Source organism: Armigeres subalbatus, chromosome 2 (assembly GCF_024139115.2).
Source record: "Armigeres subalbatus isolate Guangzhou_Male chromosome 2, GZ_Asu_2, whole genome shotgun sequence".
Lineage (NCBI taxonomy): Eukaryota > Metazoa > Arthropoda > Insecta > Diptera > Culicidae > Armigeres > Armigeres subalbatus.
The window spans coordinates 37598888-37621157 of record NC_085140.1 but is presented as its reverse complement, the minus strand read 5'-3'; the positions used below and the strand labels follow the sequence as shown (position 1 = coordinate 37621157).

The following is a 22270-nucleotide window of genomic DNA, read 5'->3' as shown; positions in this document are numbered from 1 at the left end:
CGTTTCAACAGACTTACTTGCTGTACCGAAACAAATAGGATTAATACTCAGCTGAATCATATTAATGCTGTCCAATGAGCAGCTCGAAGTACTACTTCTTCTTATAGGCATTACATCCCCACACTGGTACAGAGCCACCTCGCAGCTTAGTGTTCATTAAGCACTTCCACAGTTATTAACTCCGAGGTTTCTAAGCCATGTTACCATTTTTGCATCCGTATATCATGAGGCTAACACGATGATACTTTTATGCCCAGGGAAATCGAGACAATTTCCAATCCGAAAATTGCCTAGACCGGCACCGGGAATCGAACCCAGCCACCCTCAGCATGGTCTTGCTTTGTAGCCGCGCGTCTTACCGCACGGCTAAGGAGGGCCCGCAGCTCGAAGTTATTCCCATCCCTCTCATGTCCGTTTGTTGACAAAAAAAGAGCGAGCAGGACGGGACCAACTTCGAGCTACTTCGAGTTGCTCATTGGACAGCACTATTGTAAAAAGCTCAATACGAATATCGGTCAAATGAGCGAAAACGGTGAGCTGTTGACAGCTTGTTATGAGAAAAAGCGGATCCTTTCGCAAATATGTACCAATGTTACCCTTGAAGTCAGCAATAAGACGAGAAAGACTTGCGTGAGCTGATGAAGGGTGGGAATTAGTCAAAAGAAGCGACCGACGAAAGCAGACGGCGTGTCTCTGGTGAATGTCATGAAGAAACTGTTGAAGGCCATAGCGACAGAGGCTCCCAGTTTAATATTGAAGTTATTGCATGTAAAGCCGATCGTTTTTTTTTTAACTAATTTTATTTGCTAATTATCTAATACATGCATTCATCTCTTTGACTAGGTGTTCCGTGCTTTCTTAACACTATCATCCTTATTTGCTATGTTACAGTTTTAGTTATTATTAATACATTTCAATTGCCTTTGGCAGTTAGAATTTTTCCTCTGGTTGAAATAAACCATGTAGGAATTACAATGTTTTCAACTTAAACTAAACTTAACCTAATTAATACTAAGGGTACAAGGAGTTAATCGTTGCAATAGAAGATCGCAACGATTTTTGTCTAAAATTGGAAATTATTTTGTTGGACTTTTGTTGCAATGTCTCAATATTAGAAATTCTATGAAGTTCATTGGTACTATACCACGGAGGCAACTTCAGAATCATTTTCAGAATTTTATTTTGAATCCTCTGAAGTGCCTTCTTTCTGGTATTGCAGCAACTAGTCCATATTGGCACAGCATACAACATGGCAGGTATAAAAATTTGTTTGTAAATCAAAAGTTTGTTTTTAAGTCAAAGTTTTGATTTTCTGTTTATAAGTGGATATAGACACTTAATATATTTGTTACATTTGGCTTGAAGGCCTTCAATGTGATTTTTAAAAGTTAATTTTTGATCTAGCAGAAGTCCTAAATATTTAGCTTCGCTAGACCAATTAATTGGAACCCCATTCATAGTGACAATATGTCTGCTAGAAGGTTTCAAATAAGAAGCTCTCGGCTTATGTGGGAAAATTATAAGCTGAGTTTTGGAAATTTTCCATTTTTGCAAGTAAGTGGAGAAAATATCCAAACTTTTTTGCAATCTACTACAAATGACACGAAGGCTTCGCCCTTTGGCTGAGAGACCTGTGTCATCTGCAAACAGAGATTTTTGACACCCTGATGGTAAATCAGGTAAGTCAGAAGTAAAAATGTTATACAATATGGGCCCCAGTATGCTGCCTTGGGGGACACCAGCCCTTACAGGTAATCTATCAGATTTAGAATTCTGATAGTTTACCTGCAGTGAGCGATCTGATAAATAATTTTGGATCAGTTTAATAATGTACAGAGGAAAATTAAAATTCATCAATTTTACAATCAAACCTTCATGCCAAACACTGTCAAATGCTTTCTCTATATCAAGAAGAGCAACTCCAGTCGAATATCCTTCAGATTTGTTGAGCCGAATTAAGTTCGTAACTCTTAATAACTGATGAGTGGTTGAATGCCCATGGCGGCGAAACCATGCAAAAATAGAATTGTCATTAATATGAACCATCATTCTATTTAAAATAATCTTTTCAAACAGTTTGCTTATTGAAGAAAGCAAACTGATTGGGCGATAACTAGAAGCCTCAGCTGGATTTTTGTCCGGCTTCAAAATTGGAACAACTTTGGCGTTTTTCCATTTATCTGGGAAGTATGCCAATTGAAAACATTTGTTAAATAAATTAACCAAAAAGGATAAAGAGCTCTCAGGAAGTTTTTTGATTAGTATGTAGAAAATACCAGCATCACCCGGGACTTTCATATTTTTAAATTTTCTAGTAATAGATCTCACTTCATCCAAATTAGTTCCCAACGAAGGGTCAAAAACATTATCTTGGTTGAGAATGTCTTCGAAGCTTCGTGTAACCTGATCCTCAATTGGACTAGTGAGACCTAGACTAAAATTATGGGCACTCTCGAACTGCTGAGCAAGTTTTTGAGCCTTTTCGCCATTTGTTAATAAAATTTTATTTCCCTCTTTAAGCGCTGGAATTGGCTTTTGAGGTTTTTAAGAATTTTCGTTAATTTCCAAAAGGGTTTCGAACTGGGATCCAACTTCGAGACATTATTCTCAAAGTTGGTATTTCTCAGAATAGCGAAACGTTTTTTAATTTCATTTTGCAAATCTCGCCAAATAACTTTCAACGCGGGATCGCGAGTTCTTTGGTATTGCCTTCTTCTCACATTTTTAAGACGGATCAGTAGCTGAAGATCGTCGTCAATAATAATGGAGTTGAATTTAATTTCACATTTAGGAATTGCAATGCCTCTGGCTTCGACAATTAAATTTGTCAAAGATACGAGCGCATTGTCAATATCACTTTTGGTATCGAGAGGAATATCAACATCAAAATTCCTATCGATATATGTTTTATATAAATCCCAATCAGCTCTATGATAATTAAAAGTAGAGCTGATTGGATTATAAATGGCTTCTTGTGAGATATCAAATGTCACAGGAAGGTGATCAGAGTCAAAGTCAGCATGAGTTACCAATTGGCCACACAGCTGACTTGAATCCGTTAAAACCAAATCAATTGTCGAAAGATTTCGAGTGGATGAAAAACAAGTTGGGCCATTGGGATATTCAATAGTATAATATCCCGCAGAACAATCTTCAAATAAAATGTTGCCGTTGGAATTGCTTTGAGCATTATTCCATGAACGGTGATGGCATTGAAGTCACCAATTACGAAGAATTTTGATTTGTTGCGAGTCAGAAATTGAAGATCAGCTTTCAACAAATTCTTTTGCTGCCCATTGCATTGAAAAGGCAAATAGGCTGCAATGAAGGAAAATTGACCAAAATTTGTTTCAACAGAAACTCCCAAGGTTTCAAAAACTTTGGTTTCAAACGAAGAAAATAATTTATGTTTGATACGTCTATTAATGACAATGGCGACCCCACCACAGGCGCTGTCAAGACGATCATTTCTGTAGATAAAATAATTTGGATCTCTTTTAATGGAGAGTCCGGGCTTTAAATAAGTTTCTGTTATAATGGCAATATGCACATTATGAACTGTTAGGAAGTTGAATAATTCATCTTCCTTACCCTTCAGAGAGCGGGCATTCCAATTTAGAACTTTCACACAATTATTTAGATCCATTAAAACGGAGTCCGGGCACGGCAAATGCTGGGTAAAGCGTACCATTGGTACTTCGCGTACCTGAAGGAATAAAATAGACCCCATCTCGCGGCCCTTAGCCTCTTACCCAGCAACTCCTATCCCTACCTCCCCGCGGTGCTGGCCGGGATACGAGCAACCTTAGGGAAGATCGGGTAACCAACCCCGGTGGGAACTATGGTCGTATGCTGACAGGGAAGGGGGGTTTGCTCCTCTCCGGAGGTGCAAATCTTATTGAGCGTCTGTTCTCCATGTCAGGATCGGCTCACAACAGCGTCTGTTCTCCATGTTAGGGGCGGCTGATCATCGTCCGAGTGCCAGCGAGGGACTCTAAGTGAAACTGTGCACCATGGTCCACCGGAAATAAGGAGGAATGGTCCTCCGGAAATTTAGGGGGTTTGGTGTCAGGCCCTGCAAGCCAGCCTTTAAAAAATCATAAGCAACGAACAATCAACAAGAGAGTACGGACCGGAACCATCGGCGAAGACCACTGCGACGAAAAGGGACTAGCGATTGGAAACTCGGTTCGTGGAACTGCAAATCTCTCAACTTCATCGGGAGCACACGCATACTCGCCGATGAGCTCAAGGACCGTGGATTCGGCATCGTAGCGTTGCAGGAGGTTTGTTGGAAGGGATCAATGGTGCGAACGTTTAGAGGTAATCATACCATCTACCAGAGCTGCGGCAACACACATGAGCTGGGAACAGCTTTAATAGTGATGGGCGATATGCAAAGGCGCGTGATCGGGTGGTGGCCGATCAATGAAAGAATGTGCAGGTTGAGGATCAAAGGCCGGTTCTTCAACTTCAGCATAATCAACGTCCATAGCCCACACTCCGGAAGCACTGATGATGATAAGGACGCATTCTACGCGCAGCTGGAACGTGAGTACGACAGCTGCCCAAGCCACGATGTCAAAATCATCATAGGAGATTTAAACGCTCAGGTTGGCCAAGAGGAGGAGTTTAGACCGACTATTGGAAAGTTCAGCGCTTACCGGCTGACGAACGAAAACGGCCTACGACTAATTGATTTCGCCGCCTCCAAGAATATGGCCATTCGCAGCACCTACTTCCAACACAGCCTCCCGTATCGGTACACCTGGAGATCACCACTGCAGACAGAATCACAAATCGACCACGTTCTGATTGATGGACGGCACTTCTCCGACATTATCGACGTCAGGACATATCGTGGCGCTAACATTGACTCTGACCACTATCTGGTGATGGTTAAACTGCTCCCAAAACTATCCGTCATCAACAATGTTCGGTACCGACGACCGCCGCGGTACGACCTAGAGCGACTGAAGCAACCTGATGTCGCCACTGCATACGCGCAGCATCTCGAGGCAGCGTTGCCGGAAGAGGGTGAGCTCGATGGGGCCCCTCTTGAGGACTGCTGGAGTACAGTTAAAGCAGCCATTAACGACGCAGCGGAGAACAACGTCGGGTATATGGATCGAAGTCGACGGAACGATTGGTTCGACGAAGAGTGCAGACAGATTCTGGAGGAGAAGGACGCAGCGCGGGCGGTCGCGCTGCAGCAAGGTACCCGGCAGAACGTGGAACGTTATAGACGGAAGCGGAGACAGCAGACCCGCCTTTTTCAGGAGAAGAAACGCCGCCTGGAAGAAGCGGAGTGCGAGGAGATGGAACAGCTGTGCCGTTCTCAAGATACACGCAAGTTCTATCAGAAGCTCAACACATCCCGCAAAGGCTTCGTGCCGCGAGCCGAAATGTGCCGGGATAAGGATGGGAGCATCTTGACGGACGAACGTGTGGTGATCGAAAGGTGAAAGCAGCACTACGAGGAACATCTGAATGGCGCTGAGAATACAGGCAGTGAAAGTCAAGGCAGCGGAGGAGATGACTACGTCAGTTCAGCGGACGATGGAAGCCAACCAGTCCCCACCTTGAGGGAAGTTAAGGATGCCATTCAACAGCTAAAGACCAATAAAGCAGCTGGTAAGGATGGTATCGGGCTGAAGCTCATCAAGATGGGCCCGGAAAAAGCTGGCCACTTGCCTGCACAAACTGATAGTCAGAATCTGGGAAACCGAACAGCTACCGGAGGAGTGCAAGGAATGGGTTATATGCCCCATCTACAAGAAAGGCGACAAACTGGAGTGTGAGAACTTTCGAGCGATCACCATCCTTAATGCCGCCTACAAAGTGATATCCCAGATCATCTTCCGTCGTCTGTCACCATTAGTGAACTTGTTCGTGGGAAGTTATCAAGCCGGCTTCGTTGACGGGCGCTCGACAACGGACCAGATCTTTACTGTACGGCAAATCCTTCAAAAATGCCGTGAATACCAGGTCCCAACGCACCATCTGTTCGTTGATTTCAAGGCGGCATACGACAGTATAGACCGCGTAGAGCTATGGAAAATTATGGACGAGAACAGCTTCCCTGGGAAGCTTACCAGACTGATCAAAGCAACGGTGGATGGTGTGCAAAACTGTGTGAAGATTTCGGGCGAACATTCCAGTTCGTTCGAATCGCGCCGGGGACTAAGACAAGGTGCCTGTTGTTCAACATTGCGCAAGAAGGTGTCATGCGGAGAACCGGGTGTAACAGCCGGGGTACGATTTTCAACAGATCCAGTCAATTTATTAGCTTCGCGAATGACATGGACATTGTCGGCCGAACATTTGCAAAGGTGGCAGAACTGTACACCCGCCTGAAACGTGAAGCAACAAAAGTTGGACTGGTGGTGAATGCGTCAAAGACAAAGTACATGCTTGTGGGCGGAACCGAGCGCGACAGGGCCCGCCTGGGAAGCAGTGTTACGATAGACGGGGATACCTTCGAGGTGGTCGAGGAATTCGTCTACCTCGGATCCTTGCTAACGGCTGACAACAACGTTAGTCGTGAAATACGAAGGCGCATCATCTGTGGAAGTCGGGCCTACTACGTGCTCCAGAAGAAACTTCGCCACGGCACCAAATGTGTCATGTACAATACGCTAATAAGACCGGTTGTCCTCTACGGACATGAAACATGGACAATGCTCGAGGAGGACTTGCAAGCACTCGGAGTATTCGAGAGACGGGTGCTTAGGACCATCTTTGGCGGTGTGCAAGAAGACGGTGTGTGGCGGCGAAGAATGAACCATGAGCTCGCCCAACTCTACGGCGAACCCAGTATCCAGAAGGTAGCTAAAGCCGGAAGGGTACGATGGACAGGACATGTTGCAAGAATTCTGGACAGCAACCCTGCAAAGATGGTGTTCGCTTCCGATCCGGCAGGTACGAGACGGCGTGGAGCGCAGCGAGCGAGATGGGCAGACCAGGTGCAGAACGACTTGGCGAGCGTGGGGCGTATCCGGGGATGGAGAGATGCGGCCTCGAACCGTGCATTGTGGCGTCAAATTGTTGATTCAGTGTTATCTGTTTAGATGTTAACTAAATAAATGAATGAAAACGGAGTCCGATAACAATTTTTTGTGTGTACTTTATACCAACCTGAACAGCTTCTGGTATGGTATTTGCTTTGAACATTGCATCAATCATGTGATGCAATTGTGCAGTTAAAAAATCAAAATCGGAAGCAGTCGTGCTACCTGAATCGGCAACATGATCATTAAATTAATGATTTCGTGTGTGTTACTTCTACGTGAAGTTAAACGATTTACAATGATATGGAAATGCTAATATCATCTTCCAAACTTGGACGTACATGTTCATGATAGCATTAGAGGCGAAAGTATAGAATTGATAGTTCCGTTAGGATACGGCAGGCATGAAGAATGTTTTTATAGAAGTCGATTTGAAAGCGAGCGGAGGGCAATATTTGTGATGGCATATATCGCACGACCTTCCTTCTGCCAAGCTCCCGTATGAAGGGGAGGAAGAATATCAGTGTGGAAGCTGATATATCTCCACTGGCAAAAGGAAGGTGGTTTGACTTTAACTCATATGCCATCGCGTGCGGAAGGATTTGCTATCGACGAGTACTGTCTCAAATTTCTAATATGACATCAGCATTTAGTCGAATAGGATTTTTATTGCACAGTTCTGTTTTCTCATTGCGTCCGTCTCGTCGCAACCAACAGCTGCCTCGGAGAGAACAAAGCAGAAACACTGCTGCTGTACCGTCGACCAATAACAGCTGAATTGATGGATGCCCCCACTTTCAAAGTACACTAAATTAATTAACACGAAATCATTAATTTAGTGTACTTCCCTCGGTCATCCATCAACATAATCGACATATGCTGAACAACAATGCATGACCATTATTTTCTGTTGGGACATGGGTATAAACCTCATTTTGAAAAGAGAAATTTTGTCTACCAGCAGCGATGTTTGCATACGTAGGTACATTCGAAAAATTGGAATTAACTGAAGTGCTTGCTACCCGTTGACGAGCGGCAAAATTTGTTTGTGAATTGTGGTGGGTATGAATTGCTCGACCGGTAACTGGTTTCGAAATTTGAGCGTTTGAAAAATTTCTACCCGTCGAATCTGGGATCCGATTGGAATTTCCCGTCATCAATTTTGCACGGGAATTCAAAACTTTTTTGCGTGAAGGGCATTCCCAGAAATTGGATTTATGATTGCCCCCACAATTTGCACATTTGAATTTATTGGAATCTTCTCTCACAGGACATGCGTCCTTGGCGTGAGAGGTTCCACCACAAATCATGCATTTAGCATCCATGTGACAATGTTTGGTTCCATGACCCCATTTTTGGCACTTACGGCACTGGGTAAGCTAAAGCCGGAAGGGTACGATGGGCAGGACATGTTGCAAGAATGCCGGACAGCAACCCTGCAAAGATGGCGTTCGCTTCCGATCCGGCAGGTACGAGACGGCGTGGAGCGCAGCGAGCGAGATGGGCAGACCAGGTGCAGAACGACTTGGCGAGCGTGGGGCGTATCCGAGGATGGAGAGATGCGGCCTCGAACCGTGCATTGTGGCGTCAAATTGTTGATTCAGTGTTATCTGTTTAGATGTTAACTAAATAAATGAAATGAATGGCACTGGGTGGGGTTTTGGAAATTTCCCCCAAGCCTGCGGAAATGTTCCCATGTAACACGGACATGGGAAATAATACAGGCCTTTTCCAAACTTTTCATATTATTTAGTTCAATTTTGTTAAAATGAACTAAATAAAATTCTTGAGAAATGCCCCTCTGGGAAGTACTGGAGTGGGATTTCTTTTTCATCTTAATTACTTGGACTGGTGAAAATCCAAGTAATTGAGAAATTTCAATTTTAATCTCATCCAGTGATTTATCATCACTGGGGAGACCTTTCAAGACGACTTTGAACAATCGCTCAGTTTTGTCGTCGTATGTGAAGAATTTATGGCGCTTCTCAGTTAAATACTGAAGAAGACGTTTGCGATCGTCAAAGAATCCCGGCAAAACGCGGCAGTCACCCTTCCTAGCAATCTGAAATAAAACCTTGATCCCCTGAAGGTTACTCAAAATCTCATTCCGGAAGCCAGAAAACTCGGCAACAGATACCACAATTGGCGGAATCCTTTGCTTTTTCGCATGAATCGAATCACCTGGGCTAGAGGTATATTCGATTTGTTCAATTTCATCATTAATCAAATCGAACTGATTGCTCAGTTCGATTGGAGAAGAATTATTTCCGATATTAGAGTTAGAAGGAATATCTGAATTCTCCAGCTTCCTTCTATTTTTTCCGCGCTTTGGCAGGACGGTCTTGAAACCTTGTTTCTTTGAAGGAAGTGGAGAATTCAGAGACTCCCCTTCCTCTTGTTTTTATTAATGCTCATGGCTGAGCGTGGAGACGTGACCTTCTAAGAGGTTTTTTCCCAGAACGGTGTCCCTGCAGGATTACCACCGCTTGTCGGAATTTTACTTCCGCAAACGGGTCCAACGTAAAACGAAGGCACGGGTCCTTGCAAAGATCGTAACGGGATCAGTGGGTACAAATAGCGCTAAGAAGCACCGTTGAAATTAAAATAGCTTCGGGTAGTATAAAAACTTCCTTCCGCAAAGAGAGAAAGAACCGCACAGCACGAAAGCACGATGCGGTCTGTTTATATTTTTGTAATTTTGCTTCGATCTCATCGCTCGCTGGTTGATTAGATTTTAACTCCGTCATGAACATGGATGGCGAGTATCAGATAGAAATGTGTGTCACCTACCTGACACCGGACGAAGTAGTTTTTGAATTGGAGATCAGAAATCTGATGAAGGATCGAGAGCGTAGTTTGAGCGTGAACCGTAGGAAGCTCAAAAATGCATTGCGTGAAGAAGCGTGGTAAACACCACAGATATTTTCATACAAAAGAGATCCGAAAATTGAAATTGCCATTTGTAGGGAGAGGTTAGAACGCGTCTTTGATAATTTGAACGATGGTTCGCTCGATAAAGAGATGTCAAAGACAGCGCTCTTGCACCTGTATCATCGTTTGAAACTTTTCAAACGGACATATGGTGTCAGCAATTATGCTAATGATGCGAATTGGTTATTTTCTAAGGTGATACAAACATATGTATCATTTTTCAATGAAAATGCGATTTTTTCTCCATTCCCCGTCACTGTACAGAGCACTATAGCGGTGGATCTGCAGGGGGCGGCTAGTTTGACTGCTCAATCAGCAGCACAAACACATGATTTGATTACTTTGGATCAAACAAACCCAACAACGTCCGGGGGTGAAAGAACACCAAGGACGTCGGAGTTAGTTGAAACACGATCTAACCATATTCTCTCTACTACGGAAAATGATCCACTTATGAATTTTCAAAATCTAGCGATCGAAACTGCTGTTTCGAAAACTAACATTACTTCTATTAGTACTGCCTCGATGCCACTGATGGTGGCATGAACATGACATGGGCTACACCACGGTACCAGGTCGCATCAAGAGTGCAATCAAGACAAGTGAGGTTCGATACGGTTCGCGATCTGCCAAGTGATCTACGGGTAATGGCAAGAAATATGACGGAAAACACAACAAGTGCAGCGAATACAGTTAGCTACATTAGTGCGACAAATGCCAGCAGTGTTTCGGGAGCAATAATCCAGCCTGTGGACGTCAGCTATCCTGAACAACAACCAGCTTACAGCATGTGCACAATACCACAGCAGACTTTACCCAACGCCATACCTAGTGTTTCCACACTGATGACACACTGATGAAAATTAGCGGTATGCTGCAGTCCACAGTTTGCACAGGATAGTTGCTCCTTTGGAAGCTTGACGGTCTTGTCCTCACGGCCGGCAGTTAGCGGGCAGTCCACTGTTTTGTGCACATCACCACATTTGACACATCGTGGCTGACGGAAGCACTGCATTGATCCATGTCCAAACATCTGGCAATTCCGACACTGAACTGGTCCCTTTGTTCTGGCGGAAAAGAAATCCCACCTGATGATACAGTGATTTACCGACTTTATTTTCCTGAGTGCATTCAATTGAATGCTCCCTTTGTTGAAGTAGAGTAGGTATAGCGCGTGGTCATCGTTACGTTTTTGCTTGAGCGTCATTTTTCGGATTTCCTTTGGAAACACTTCGACTTCCTTGAGGGCTTCGGAGATTTCATCGACGGTCATATCAGGGAGACCCGTTAAAACGATTTTTGTCATACGGTCCTCATCCCGCACATAGGTGAAAAAACTGGCTTTCTGTTGTTTCAAGTAGGAAACAAGCTTGCAGTGATCGTCTTTTGAGTACAAAAAGACATTGACTCCAGTAGATGTTCGTTTGACATTGAACATTGAAACTCCTGCTTTAAGGGCGATTCCCTGGACAGTAGAGATATTGGTCTCTGTAATTGTGACCAGTGGAATCTTCTCCTTACCATTCTTCGCAGATTGCTTCTGGGTGCTGGGTAGCGCAGTGGGATCACTGTGAGCCAATGTGGCGAACGAGTTTGCGGTAGCAAAATTGTAACCAAAATTGAGGTTGGAGCTTTGATGACACGTGGAGAGTGGTTTATCCATGATCGAAAACTTAATCAAGGAATCAGAATTCCGAGAATCCGTGAGGGGGCGACGTTTTTGGTGAGGTCCATTTGGTTCCTCACAGCCTGATGTAGCAACGGAACTATTCCGTTTATGACCAGCGGCTGCCGGTGATGGATCGATGCTGCGAGTTTAACAGTCGATAAGAAATCAAGAGGAACAATAGAGAAACGAAACAATATCTCAAGTACAAAGCACTGTGGATAATACGTCCGATCACACCGAGAGTAGAAATGAAACTGTTTGACATACAAAATAATGCATGGCAATCCGTTCTCTGCTGAAAGTGCACGTGTTGGATAACATGTGGCGTTCGTCGTCGTTTCGGCATCGTGGAGTAAAATATAACGCGCCCCCATCGTAGCATTTCGGTTGCCTCATATCACATGTCGCCTGTAAAAATTCCGTGCATATTTTACGATTATGTATTTATACTCAATCGTTAAATTTGTACTAAACATATGACAAATGCACATAATTCAAGTATTTGTATAAGAATGACAAGAAATCTATTAAGAGTTCAAATGTTACGGACAAAATTGCTACCTGTACAGTGCGCAGGTTGCACATGCGGACGCGACGCCTCTGACCTATGCTAAATATTGCTTTTTGTTGTTGAAACAATTCGATGAAAGTTGGAAGATGCGAAATTCGATGGGGCTCTATACTGCCGTAATCTGAAAAAGTGACGTATGCGCCATTTTCCAAAAATGGTGTAAACGAGTAGTACTCATCGAGCTCTTTAACAGAAAAATGACAAACATGCATGTTGTAAATTGGCTTGGCGCTTACGGCGCTTCTCAGATTACGGCAGTATAGTTAATATCACTTGAGTGAGGCGGAAAATGACTTTTGAGTGATTTGCGCAGTCTGGTGGCTTCGTTATTAGATTATGAAATTTTGGTCAAGTTAGATAGTATTTTTCTATCTATTTATTTTTTTTTATCTATTTTTCTATCTATTTACCGATCCCTAATCTAAAGATCCCAAAAATATTTAATTAATTTGAAGCTTATCTAAATCCCTTCCGAACGAGATGAGTTTTTCATACAATTTAAGTAAGTTATCTCCTAAATTTCGAACATCATGTGAACAGATCTGGACTGCGTTTACAACTTATTAGCATGATTCTACTCGAATAATTCCATCGTCTCACATTTCATTGCTTATCGATCATCGTTGGTTACGTTGGTTACCAACTGATGAAAAATTCAAAAGCCTGACTTACCTACCAACCACCACTGACACCGAGTTGAATGGATGAGCTGGTCAGCTGGTAGTTTATCAGTGATTCATGTGTAAGTAGATGCCGCTTATTCGATTCAGTTCTGGACAGCGTGCATACATCCGTGAAAGTAAAATGGTGTTGGTCATTCTTCACTTCTGTTTTGAGCATTATTTCATGCGGATAGCTTCTCAGCGCTGATCAATTTAGTCGCCGGTTGGGTATGTGTCCGATCGAGTTTGGTGCTCTTTATCGCTCGTTCGATGTTGCAAGAATTTCAATTTCAAGTTACTAGACTAGGCATTTTTTTCAATGAATATGATCTTATCCTCGGCAAAATCGAAACTTAAAAGTGTTACTTCGATCACTTCAAGATCATGTGCAGTCAGTAGTGTGGAGTTTGTATTTGTTGATAATAACTATAATTGTTGAAAATGTATAAATATGTATTCAATATTTTTTGTCATGTTATTAGATCCGCAAAGCCGTATAACGATATCCCAGGTCCTCGCGGCCCATTTGGACTTGGTAATATCTATCAGTACATTCCTGGAATTGGTAAGTGAGGTGTCAGATCTGTACATCGATGACACTGCCAGAATACTTTTAGGAAATTATAGCTTCGATGCCTTACATGAGTCCGGTAAAGATAAGTACGAAAAATATGGCCCCATTGTGCGAGAAACGATGGTGCCCGGTCAAGACATCGTTTGGTTGTATGACCCAAACGACATTGCGGCGGTGCTGAACGACAAAACGCCCGGAATCTATCCTTCGCGCAGAAGTCACACCGCGCTGGCCAAATACCGAAGAGATCGTCCCAATGTGTATCGAACGGCTGGTTTGTTAGCGACGTGAGATTTGCATTTGCGTAATTTGAAATTCAAAATCCTTCAGTTTGTTTTGTGTACTTTCAGCAATGGAATCGAATGGTGGAAGATACGATCGGAGTTGCAAAAAGGTTTGAGCTCTCCGCAGAGTGTGAGAAACTTCTTGTCTTTGACAGATAAAGTTACCCGAGAGTTCGTTGCCAGCATGAAAACAACCACAAAGGATTGTATTCCCGATTTCATGCCCGCTATATCAAGACTTAATTTGGAATGTAGGATTCGGTTAACATTACTACTGATAATTGAATATTTCATTGAAAAACTATTATTTGTGATACGTTATCCCTTTCAGTGGTCTGTTTGATGGCTTTCGATGTTCGATTGGAAAGTTTTTCAGATGAACAAATGAAACCGAATTCTTTATCTTCACGGTTGATGGAATCTGCCGAGATTACCAACCAAAGTATCCTGCCAACCGACCAGGGCTTCCAACTGTGGAAATACTTCGAGACCCCGGCTTATCGAAAACTTCGGAAAGCACAAGAGTTTATGGAAAAGACCGCCGTTGAGCTCGTATCGGAAAAATTACTCTATTTCGATGAAGATCAACAGAAACTTGCATCGGGAAGCCACCGATCGCGATCACTCCTAGAAGAATATTTGCGAAATCCTAATCTCGAGTTGAATGACATCATCGGCATGGCCGCTGATCTACTTTTGGCCGGAGTGCATACCACTTCGTACACGACAGCGTTTGCACTGTACCATTTATGTCTCAATCCGGACGCTCAAGACAAACTTTATCAAGAAGCTTGCAGAATCCTGCCTGACCCATGGGAATGTCAAATAGAAGCTTCCGCGCTAAACTGTATGTAATCTCAGACAAACTCTCAATACACATCTTCAACTGTATTTCAAAACTATTCACCGTTCACAGCTGAAGCGTCGTACTGTCGCGCCGTGTTGAAGGAATCTCTTCGTCTCAATCCAATATCGATCGGGGTCGGACGAATCCTAAACAAGGATGCCGTACTCGGAGGTTACCGCGTGCCGAAAGGGACCGTCGTGGTGACCCAAAATCTGGTATCTTGTCGCCAGGAACAGTATTTCAAGAATGCCAGTAAATTCATTCCGGAGAGATGGATGCGCAAAACTAAAGAGGACGTCAATCCTCACCTGGTATTGCCATTTGGGCATGGCATGCGGTCGTGTATTGCCCGCCGAATGGCAGAGCAGAACATGTTGGTGCTGCTGTTGAGGGTATGAAAGAGTATATTCAATATAATCCTATTTCAGACGTGAATGAAAATGATTCTTTTGAATTTTTTAGTTGATTCGATCGTACGAGATTGATTGGAAAGGTCATGTTCCAATGAATATCAAGACTAAGTTGATCAACCAACCGGATCAGCCGATTCAAATTAAATTCGTTTCACGAAAATCGTGATTGATTGTTTGCGTTGTTCAAGTGTAACACTGAGTAGAATGATTCCTGAACATTTATAACAAATATTAAAAGAAACTTTTAAAAACTCTTTAAAGTGTTTGTGTATTTTATTTGTATTTTGTTCATTATACCATAGACACCGGGTGGGCTATTAAATAGAGAGTAGACCTCTAAGAGCTAAGATGGCGGCCCCATCACGGCGGATAAGGACCTGAGACCAAACCTACAGTTTGCAAAAGCTGATAAATAACATTTACATCGACATTAAATGTTAGTTGGGTACCAAAGATGGTCAATAACAAATACATCAAAAACAAGAGATGATGTTGTCGTTTTTCATAACAACGAGCATTTTTCGATCTAGTACCCATTTCAATTTTCCTTTCATTCCTCGATCTTTCCTTATCTCGATGGTCCCTTCAATATCGAGATGTGGAGAGGCGACTGTACTACTCTACGGTTGAATTTTAAACTTCACAATTTTTCAACATATTTGTTTCCAATCCTCGAACAAGTTTATAGAAGACGGCAACTTTCTAAATCCCACAGATCCCGAGATATCGAAGAACTGATATCTGATATACAGTAGCGCCTCCTTGCGGATGGATTCTAAATTATTCAGTTTCTCAACATATTGGTTTCCAATCCTCGAACAATTTTGTAGAAGACGGAAACTTCCTAAATCCCATAGATCCCGAGATATCAAACCAAACTGGTATTTTCATATACACTAGCGCCGCTAAGTGGGAGAATTCCAAATCATTTTTTTCTTGACCCATAGAGCCGCATGGAATTAAAGATGGATTTAGAGTTTTTTTTCACTACTCCAGGGTTGTAAGACTTGTTATAAGAAACATCGCTCCATTTATTGAGAAAGTTGACTATTTTCACCGGTGTTCCGTTGGTTCCGTATCTTCCGGAGGACCAGCAGAAGATCCATTGGGATTAAAAAGTAGAAGGCTGTATTAAAGACACGACTGCAAATTGAACGTAGAATTACGTATAGTTCCATAGTGGAAGCGAAATTCATTTATTTTGTGCATTTCATTACGGATGGATATAGCCGAAATAGCTTAGCTTAGCTTAGCTTTGACTGACTACACATATCTATGGTTGCTACTCCGTGATTGACCAGAATCAGTGAAATTGCACAAAGAATCAACTGAATGATTGACTGGGATTGTTCAAGCATTCTCAGTGTGCAAGTTTCAGTGACTCCAAAATTAAAATGATCAATAACGGCGCCGGCCGCGTCCTTGTAGTCAGTTAGGAAGAAGGAAGGAATATTAGTAGGTGGTTTTTGCTATTTGAAGACCGTGTTTACCTCTGCGTCTCCACAAAAACCACAGGAAGGATTATCAGTTAATTAGTAGGCATCGTTGGATCTGGATTCACTCTGATAAGCGATACGACCGTGCCATTCTTTATACACAGTGATTTTACCTAGCCATGAATCGGGCGCGAAAAGTAGTACAAACTAACTACCGGCCTACCGGGCGCGCAATGCAGAACACAATATTTCGGCCGATCGCGACATCGTTCTGCTGTCCGAAACAAGAGAAATCACGCAGTGAACTGATTTTTATTATCGGCCGCGCAAAGCAGAACACAATATTTCGGCCGATCGCGCCATCGTTCTGCTGTCCGAAACAAGAGAAATCTCGCACTGAACTGATTTTTATTACCGGCCGCGCAAAGCAGAACACAATATTTCGGCCGATCGCGCCATCGTTCTGCAGTCCGAAACAAGAGAAATCTCGCACTTAACTAATTTTTATTACCGGCCGCGCAAAGCAGAACACAATATTTCGGCCGATCGTGCCATCGTTCTGCTGTCCGAAACAAGAGAAACCTCGCACTGAACTGATTTTTATTACCGGCCGCGCAATGCAGAACACAATATTTCGGCCGATCGCGCCATCGTTCTGCAGTCCGAAACAAGAGAAATCTCGCACTTAACTAATTTTTATTACCGGCCGCGCAAAGCAGAACACAATATTTCGGCCGATCGCGCCATCGTTCTGCTGTCCGAAACAAGAGAAATCTCGCATTGAACTGATTTTTATTACCGGCCGCGCAATGCAGAACACAATATTTCGGCCGATCGCGCCATCGTTCTGCTGTTCGAAACAAGAGAAATCTCGCACTGAACTCAACGGATGGATATAGACGAATCCAAGTAAAAATAAGAAGAAAACACACAACGGTGTTAACTTTGACAGATCCTACAGCACAGCATAGGGAGATCATTTTAAAATGCTTATAATAAATTCTAGACAAAATGTAATTAAAATCTGATTAATGTATGATACGGAAAAAGTTCCGAACTGTATGATAGACACATTTTTGGAAAATATTCAAAAAATTGAGATAAGCTTCCAGATATGTAATTCAGAACTTTTTCCGTACCGTACATCAATCAGATTTTAATTACACTTTGTCTAGAATTTATTATAAGCATTTTAAAATGATCTCCCTATGCTGTGCTGTAGGATCTGTCAAAGTTAACACCATCGTGTGTTTTCTTCTTATTTTTACTTGGATTCGTCTATAGCCGAAATATAGGCAATTTACTGTGAAAGTGAAATTTAAACACTACCTGTCGAAATTGGATTTTCAATAGTTCATTCATTTCATTTATTCAGTTAACATCTAAACAGATAACACTGAATCAACAATTTGACGCCACAATGCACGGTTCGAGGCCGCATCTCTCCATCCTCGGATACGCCCCACGCTCGCCAAGTCGTTTTGCACCTGGTCTGCCCATCTCGCTCGCTGCGCTCCACGCCGTCTCGTACCTGCCGGATCGGAAGCGAACACCATCTTTGCAGGGTTGCTGTCCGGCATTCTTGCAACATGTCCTGCCCATCGTACCCTTCCGGCTTTAGCTACCTTCTGGATACTGGGTTCGCCGTAGAGTTGGACGAGCTCATGGTTCATTCTTCACCGCCACACACCGTCTTCTTGCACACCGCCAAAGATGGTCCTAAGCACCCGTCTCTCGAATACTCCGAGTGCTTGCAAGTCCTCCTCGAGCATTGTCCATGTTTCATGTCCGTAGAGGACAACCGGTCTTATAAGCGTCTTGTACATGACACATTTGGTGCGGTGGCGAATCTTTTTCGACCGCAGTTTCTTCTGGAGCCCGTAGTAGGCCCGACTTCCACAGATGATGCTCCTTCGTATTTCACGACTAACATTGTTATCAGCCGTTAGCAAGGATCCGAGGTAGACGAATTTCTCGACCACCTCGAAGGTATCCCCGTCTATCGTAACACTGCTTCCCAGGCGGGCCCTGTCGCGCTCGGTTCCGCCCACAAGCATGTATTTTGTCTTTGACGCATTCACCACCAGTCCAACTTTTGTTGCTTCACGTTTCAGGCTGGTGTACAGTTCTGCCACCTTTGCAAATGTTCGGCCGACAATGTCCATGTCATCCGCGAAGCAAATAAATTGACTGGATCTGTTGAAAATCTTACCCCGGCTGTTACACCCGGCTCTTCGCATGACACCTTCTAGCGCAATGTTGAACAACAGGCCCGAAAGTCCATCACCTTGTCTTAGTCCCCGGCGAGATTCGAACGAACTGGAGTGTTCGCCCGAAATCTTCACACAGTTTTGCACACCATCCACCGTTGCTTTGATCAGTCTGGTAAGCTTCCCAGGGAAGCTGTTCTCGTCCATAATTTTCCATAGCTCTACGCGGTCTATACTGTCGTATGCCGCCTTGAAATCAACGAACAGATGGTGCGTTGGGACCTGGTATTCACGGCATTTTTGAAGGATTTGCCGTACAGTAAAGATCTGGTCCGTTGTCGAGCGGCCGTCAACGAAGCCGGCTTGATAATTTCCCACGAACTCGTTCACTAATGGTGACAGACGACGGAAGATGATCTGGGATATCACTTTGTAGGCGGCATTAAGGATGGTGATCGCTCGAAAGTTCTCACACTCCAGCTTGTCACCTTTCTTGTAGATGGGGCATATAACCCCTTCCTTCCACTCCTCCGGTAGCTGTTCGGTTTCCCAGATTCTGACAATCAGTTTGTGCAGGAAAGTGGCCAGCTTTTCCGGGCCCATCTTGATGAGCTCAGCTCCGATACCATCCTTACCAGCTGCTTTATTGGTCTTTAGCTGTTGAATGGCATCCTTAACTTCCCTCAAGGTGGGGGCTGGTTGGCTTCCATCGTCCGCTGAACTGACGTAGTCATCTCCTCCGCTGCTTTGACTTTCACTGCCTGTACTCTCCGCGCCATTCAGATGTTCCTCGTAGTGCTGCTTCCACCTTTCGATCACCACACGTTCGTCCGTCAAGATGCTCCCATCCTTATCCCGGCACATTTCGGCTCGCGGCACGAAGCCTTTGCGGGATGTGTTGAGCTTCTGATAGAACTTGCGTGTATCTTGAGAACGGCACAGCTGTTCCATCTCCTCGCACTCCGCTTCTTCCAGGCGGCGTTTCTTCTCCTGAAAAGGCGGGTCTGCTGTCTCCGCTTCCGTCTATAACGTTCCACGTTCTGCCGGGTACCTTGCTGCAGCGCGACCGCCCGCGCTGCGTCCTTCTCCTCCAGAATCTGTCTGCACTCTTCGTCGAACCAATCGTTCCGTCGACTTCGACCCATATACCCGACGTTGTTCTCCACTGCGTCGTTAATGGCTGCTTTGACTGTATTCCAGCAGTCCTCAAGAGGGGCCCCATCGAGCTCACCCTCTTCCGGCAACGCTACCTCGAGATGCTGCACGTATGCAGTGGCGACATCAGGTTGCTTCAGTCGCTCTAGGTCGTACCGCGGCGGTCGTCGGTACCGAACATTGTTGATGACGGATAGTTTTGGTCGCAGTTTAACCATTACCAGATAGTGGTCAGAGTCGATGTTAGCGCCACGATATGTCCTGACGTCGATAATGTCGGAGAAGTGCCGTCCATCAATCAGAACGTGGTCGATTTGTGATTCTGTCTGCAGTGGCGATCTCCAGGTGTAGGATGGAGATCTTCCAAGTCGGCCCTTTGCACCACCGAAGGTGTACAGGATTCATAAGTAAAAGTAAGTATTGTAAACAAATGATTTAATGCTTTTAACTATTTTCAAGGTGTACAGGATTCATAAGTAAAAGTAAGTATTGTAAACAAATGCATTAAATCATTTGTTTACAATACTTACTTTTACTTATGAATCCTGTACACCTCCGGTGGTGCAAAGGGCCAACTTGGAAGATCTCCATCCTGAGCGTTGCCCAGCTATCGCTTTAACCGCTTGCCAGGTTAGATTTCGGTCGACTTCTTTTATTTCTTTATTGAGGCTTCACCGCCAAGAGCCTCTGCTGCGATGACCTGCTGGGTTCTAGTCTAATGCTTGTTTAAAGATTTCGTTTTCGCCCCTACCGATTTCGTTTTCGCTGGCCGACCCAGCCCCAATTCCGATCCCGACTTTCTGTTGCTATCTGTTGCTGGTGACAACGACGATGAAGCTCGTTGTTTGAGATCCAGTTGTGAGGCCCCCAGGTCCGAATTATATACCGCAGGCATCTGTTGATGAACACCTGCAGCCGTTGAGTGTTCTTCACTGATACACACCATGTTTCGCTAGCGTATAACAGCACAGATTTCACGTTAGAGTTGAAAATTCGTATTTTGGTGCTTATCTGCCTGTTTTTCGAGATATTTCTTAAACTCGCAAAGGCAGCCCTTGCTTTCTTGATCCGTGCGCGTATGTCGATCTTGGTACCGCCGTCTGACGCCATTTGGCTACCAAGATTGGAAGCCACTGTGAAACTGGAAGAAGTCACCGTGTTTACATCCAACGGTTTGGTTTTGTTAACGTTGATGTCTAAACCTGCCGAAAAGGAGCGCTCGGCAAGGTCGTTGAGCTTACTCTGCATATCAGAGCGCCGTTGCGCGAGGAGTGCAAAGTCATCGAAGTCGTTTAGGTGCTCTATGGTTATAGGCTGCCATAACAGCCCGCGGTTTGGTTCACGGTCAATCGCATCTACCAGAATCTCGTCGATTACGATGAGGAACCGTACGGTGATAGAATACATCCTTGCCTCACACCAGCTGCGACCCGGATAGGGTCGGACAAGACCCCATCGTGCAGCACACTAGGATAATTTTGCATAGAACTTTGAGAACGGTACACAGCAACATAATGCCTCGCCAGTTATCGCATACAGTCAGGTTACCCTTTTTGGGCACCTTCACTAAGAAACCTTGCATCCAGTCGACCGGAAAAGTTGCGGTGTCCCTGATATTACGAAATGAACGATGCAGTAGCTCAGCGGATGTCATGGGGTCAGCTTTGAGCATCTCGGCTGATATGCGATCGACCCCTGGGGCTTTATTCGATTTTATGCCTTGGATGGCTGTTTGAATCTCTAGCAGTGATGGAGCTTCGGTATTGACGCGTGTTATACGTCGGATCCTAGGCAAACCATGCCGAGGTGGTGATGGCTTGGCTTGGCAGTTCGCCCAGATTGTTCTCGCTAGTAGCGATGAAGGCATTCTTGATGGCGGTCCATTGCTCTTCCACGCTGCCACCTTCCGGAATATCTGCAGCACGCGTCTCCAGTTCTTCAACGAAGGACCGTTTCACCGTGGCATCTTCCAGTCGGCGTGTGTTGAATCGTCGTCCAACTCTTTCCTCCTGCCGACGAATCCGCGCAATGCGCAGGTGTGGAGGAGGTGATTGTAGTATTGGAGATTAAGTAAATAAAAAAAAAATATAACAAAGCATAAGTTCCTTTAAACATACTTGATAACTCTTAAAAAAATAGTTTGGGGCTAACTATAAATCTTCTCATATCTCAAACTCTTGAATGTATGGTGTAACCAAGCTATGAAAGCTCTGTGCGTATTGCTGGGAATCAATCGTGAAGTAGGTAATTAAATGTCATCTAATGCAAGTCGATGGCATTAATAGTAAAATATGGCAACAAGGTACGAATGATATGCATGAAGCGTTAACTCATCACTAACGGACCATGACTCATATGTCTATGAATATGAGAAAAATGACCGAACGGATTTGTCATTCCAGTTCGAGACAGCAACACGTACGGACGTGTTTTTTGCTCGCGCATTTTTTCGAAGTGTTTTTTCTCGTTCTTTCGCTGTTTACGTTTTCGCTTGTCGCGTTGGCGTTA

At 44.1% G+C, this 22270-nt stretch overlaps 1 protein-coding gene across 1 annotated transcript; it reads left to right on the top strand.

Moving 5' to 3' along the window:
• The first annotated feature begins 13044 nt into the window (after positions 1 to 13044).
• On the top strand, positions 13045 to 15215 carry LOC134214274 (cytochrome P450 302a1, mitochondrial). The gene is made up of 7 exons (XM_062693680.1): positions 13045 to 13248; positions 13326 to 13408; positions 13461 to 13704; positions 13768 to 13952; positions 14033 to 14548; positions 14618 to 14940; positions 15011 to 15215. Exons 1-7 carry the CDS (start codon positions 13163 to 13165, stop codon positions 15125 to 15127), a joined length of 1554 nt encoding a protein of 517 aa, XP_062549664.1. The 5' UTR covers positions 13045 to 13162; the 3' UTR covers positions 15128 to 15215.
• The last annotated feature ends 7055 nt before the right edge of the window (positions 15216 to 22270 follow it).

Bases quoted from the DNA above. Each gene is read 5' to 3' on its own strand.
- LOC134214274 (XM_062693680.1), top strand. From the start codon at position 13,163: ATGAATATGATCTTATCCTCGGCAAAATCGAAACTTAAAAGTGTTACT. The intron at 13,249-13,325 runs GTTTGTATTTGT...TCATGTTATTAG, and splicing joins TGTGCAGTCAGTAGTGTGGA to ATCCGCAAAGCCGTATAACG. The intron at 13,953-14,032 runs GTAGGATTCGGT...TATCCCTTTCAG, and splicing joins ATCAAGACTTAATTTGGAAT to TGGTCTGTTTGATGGCTTTC.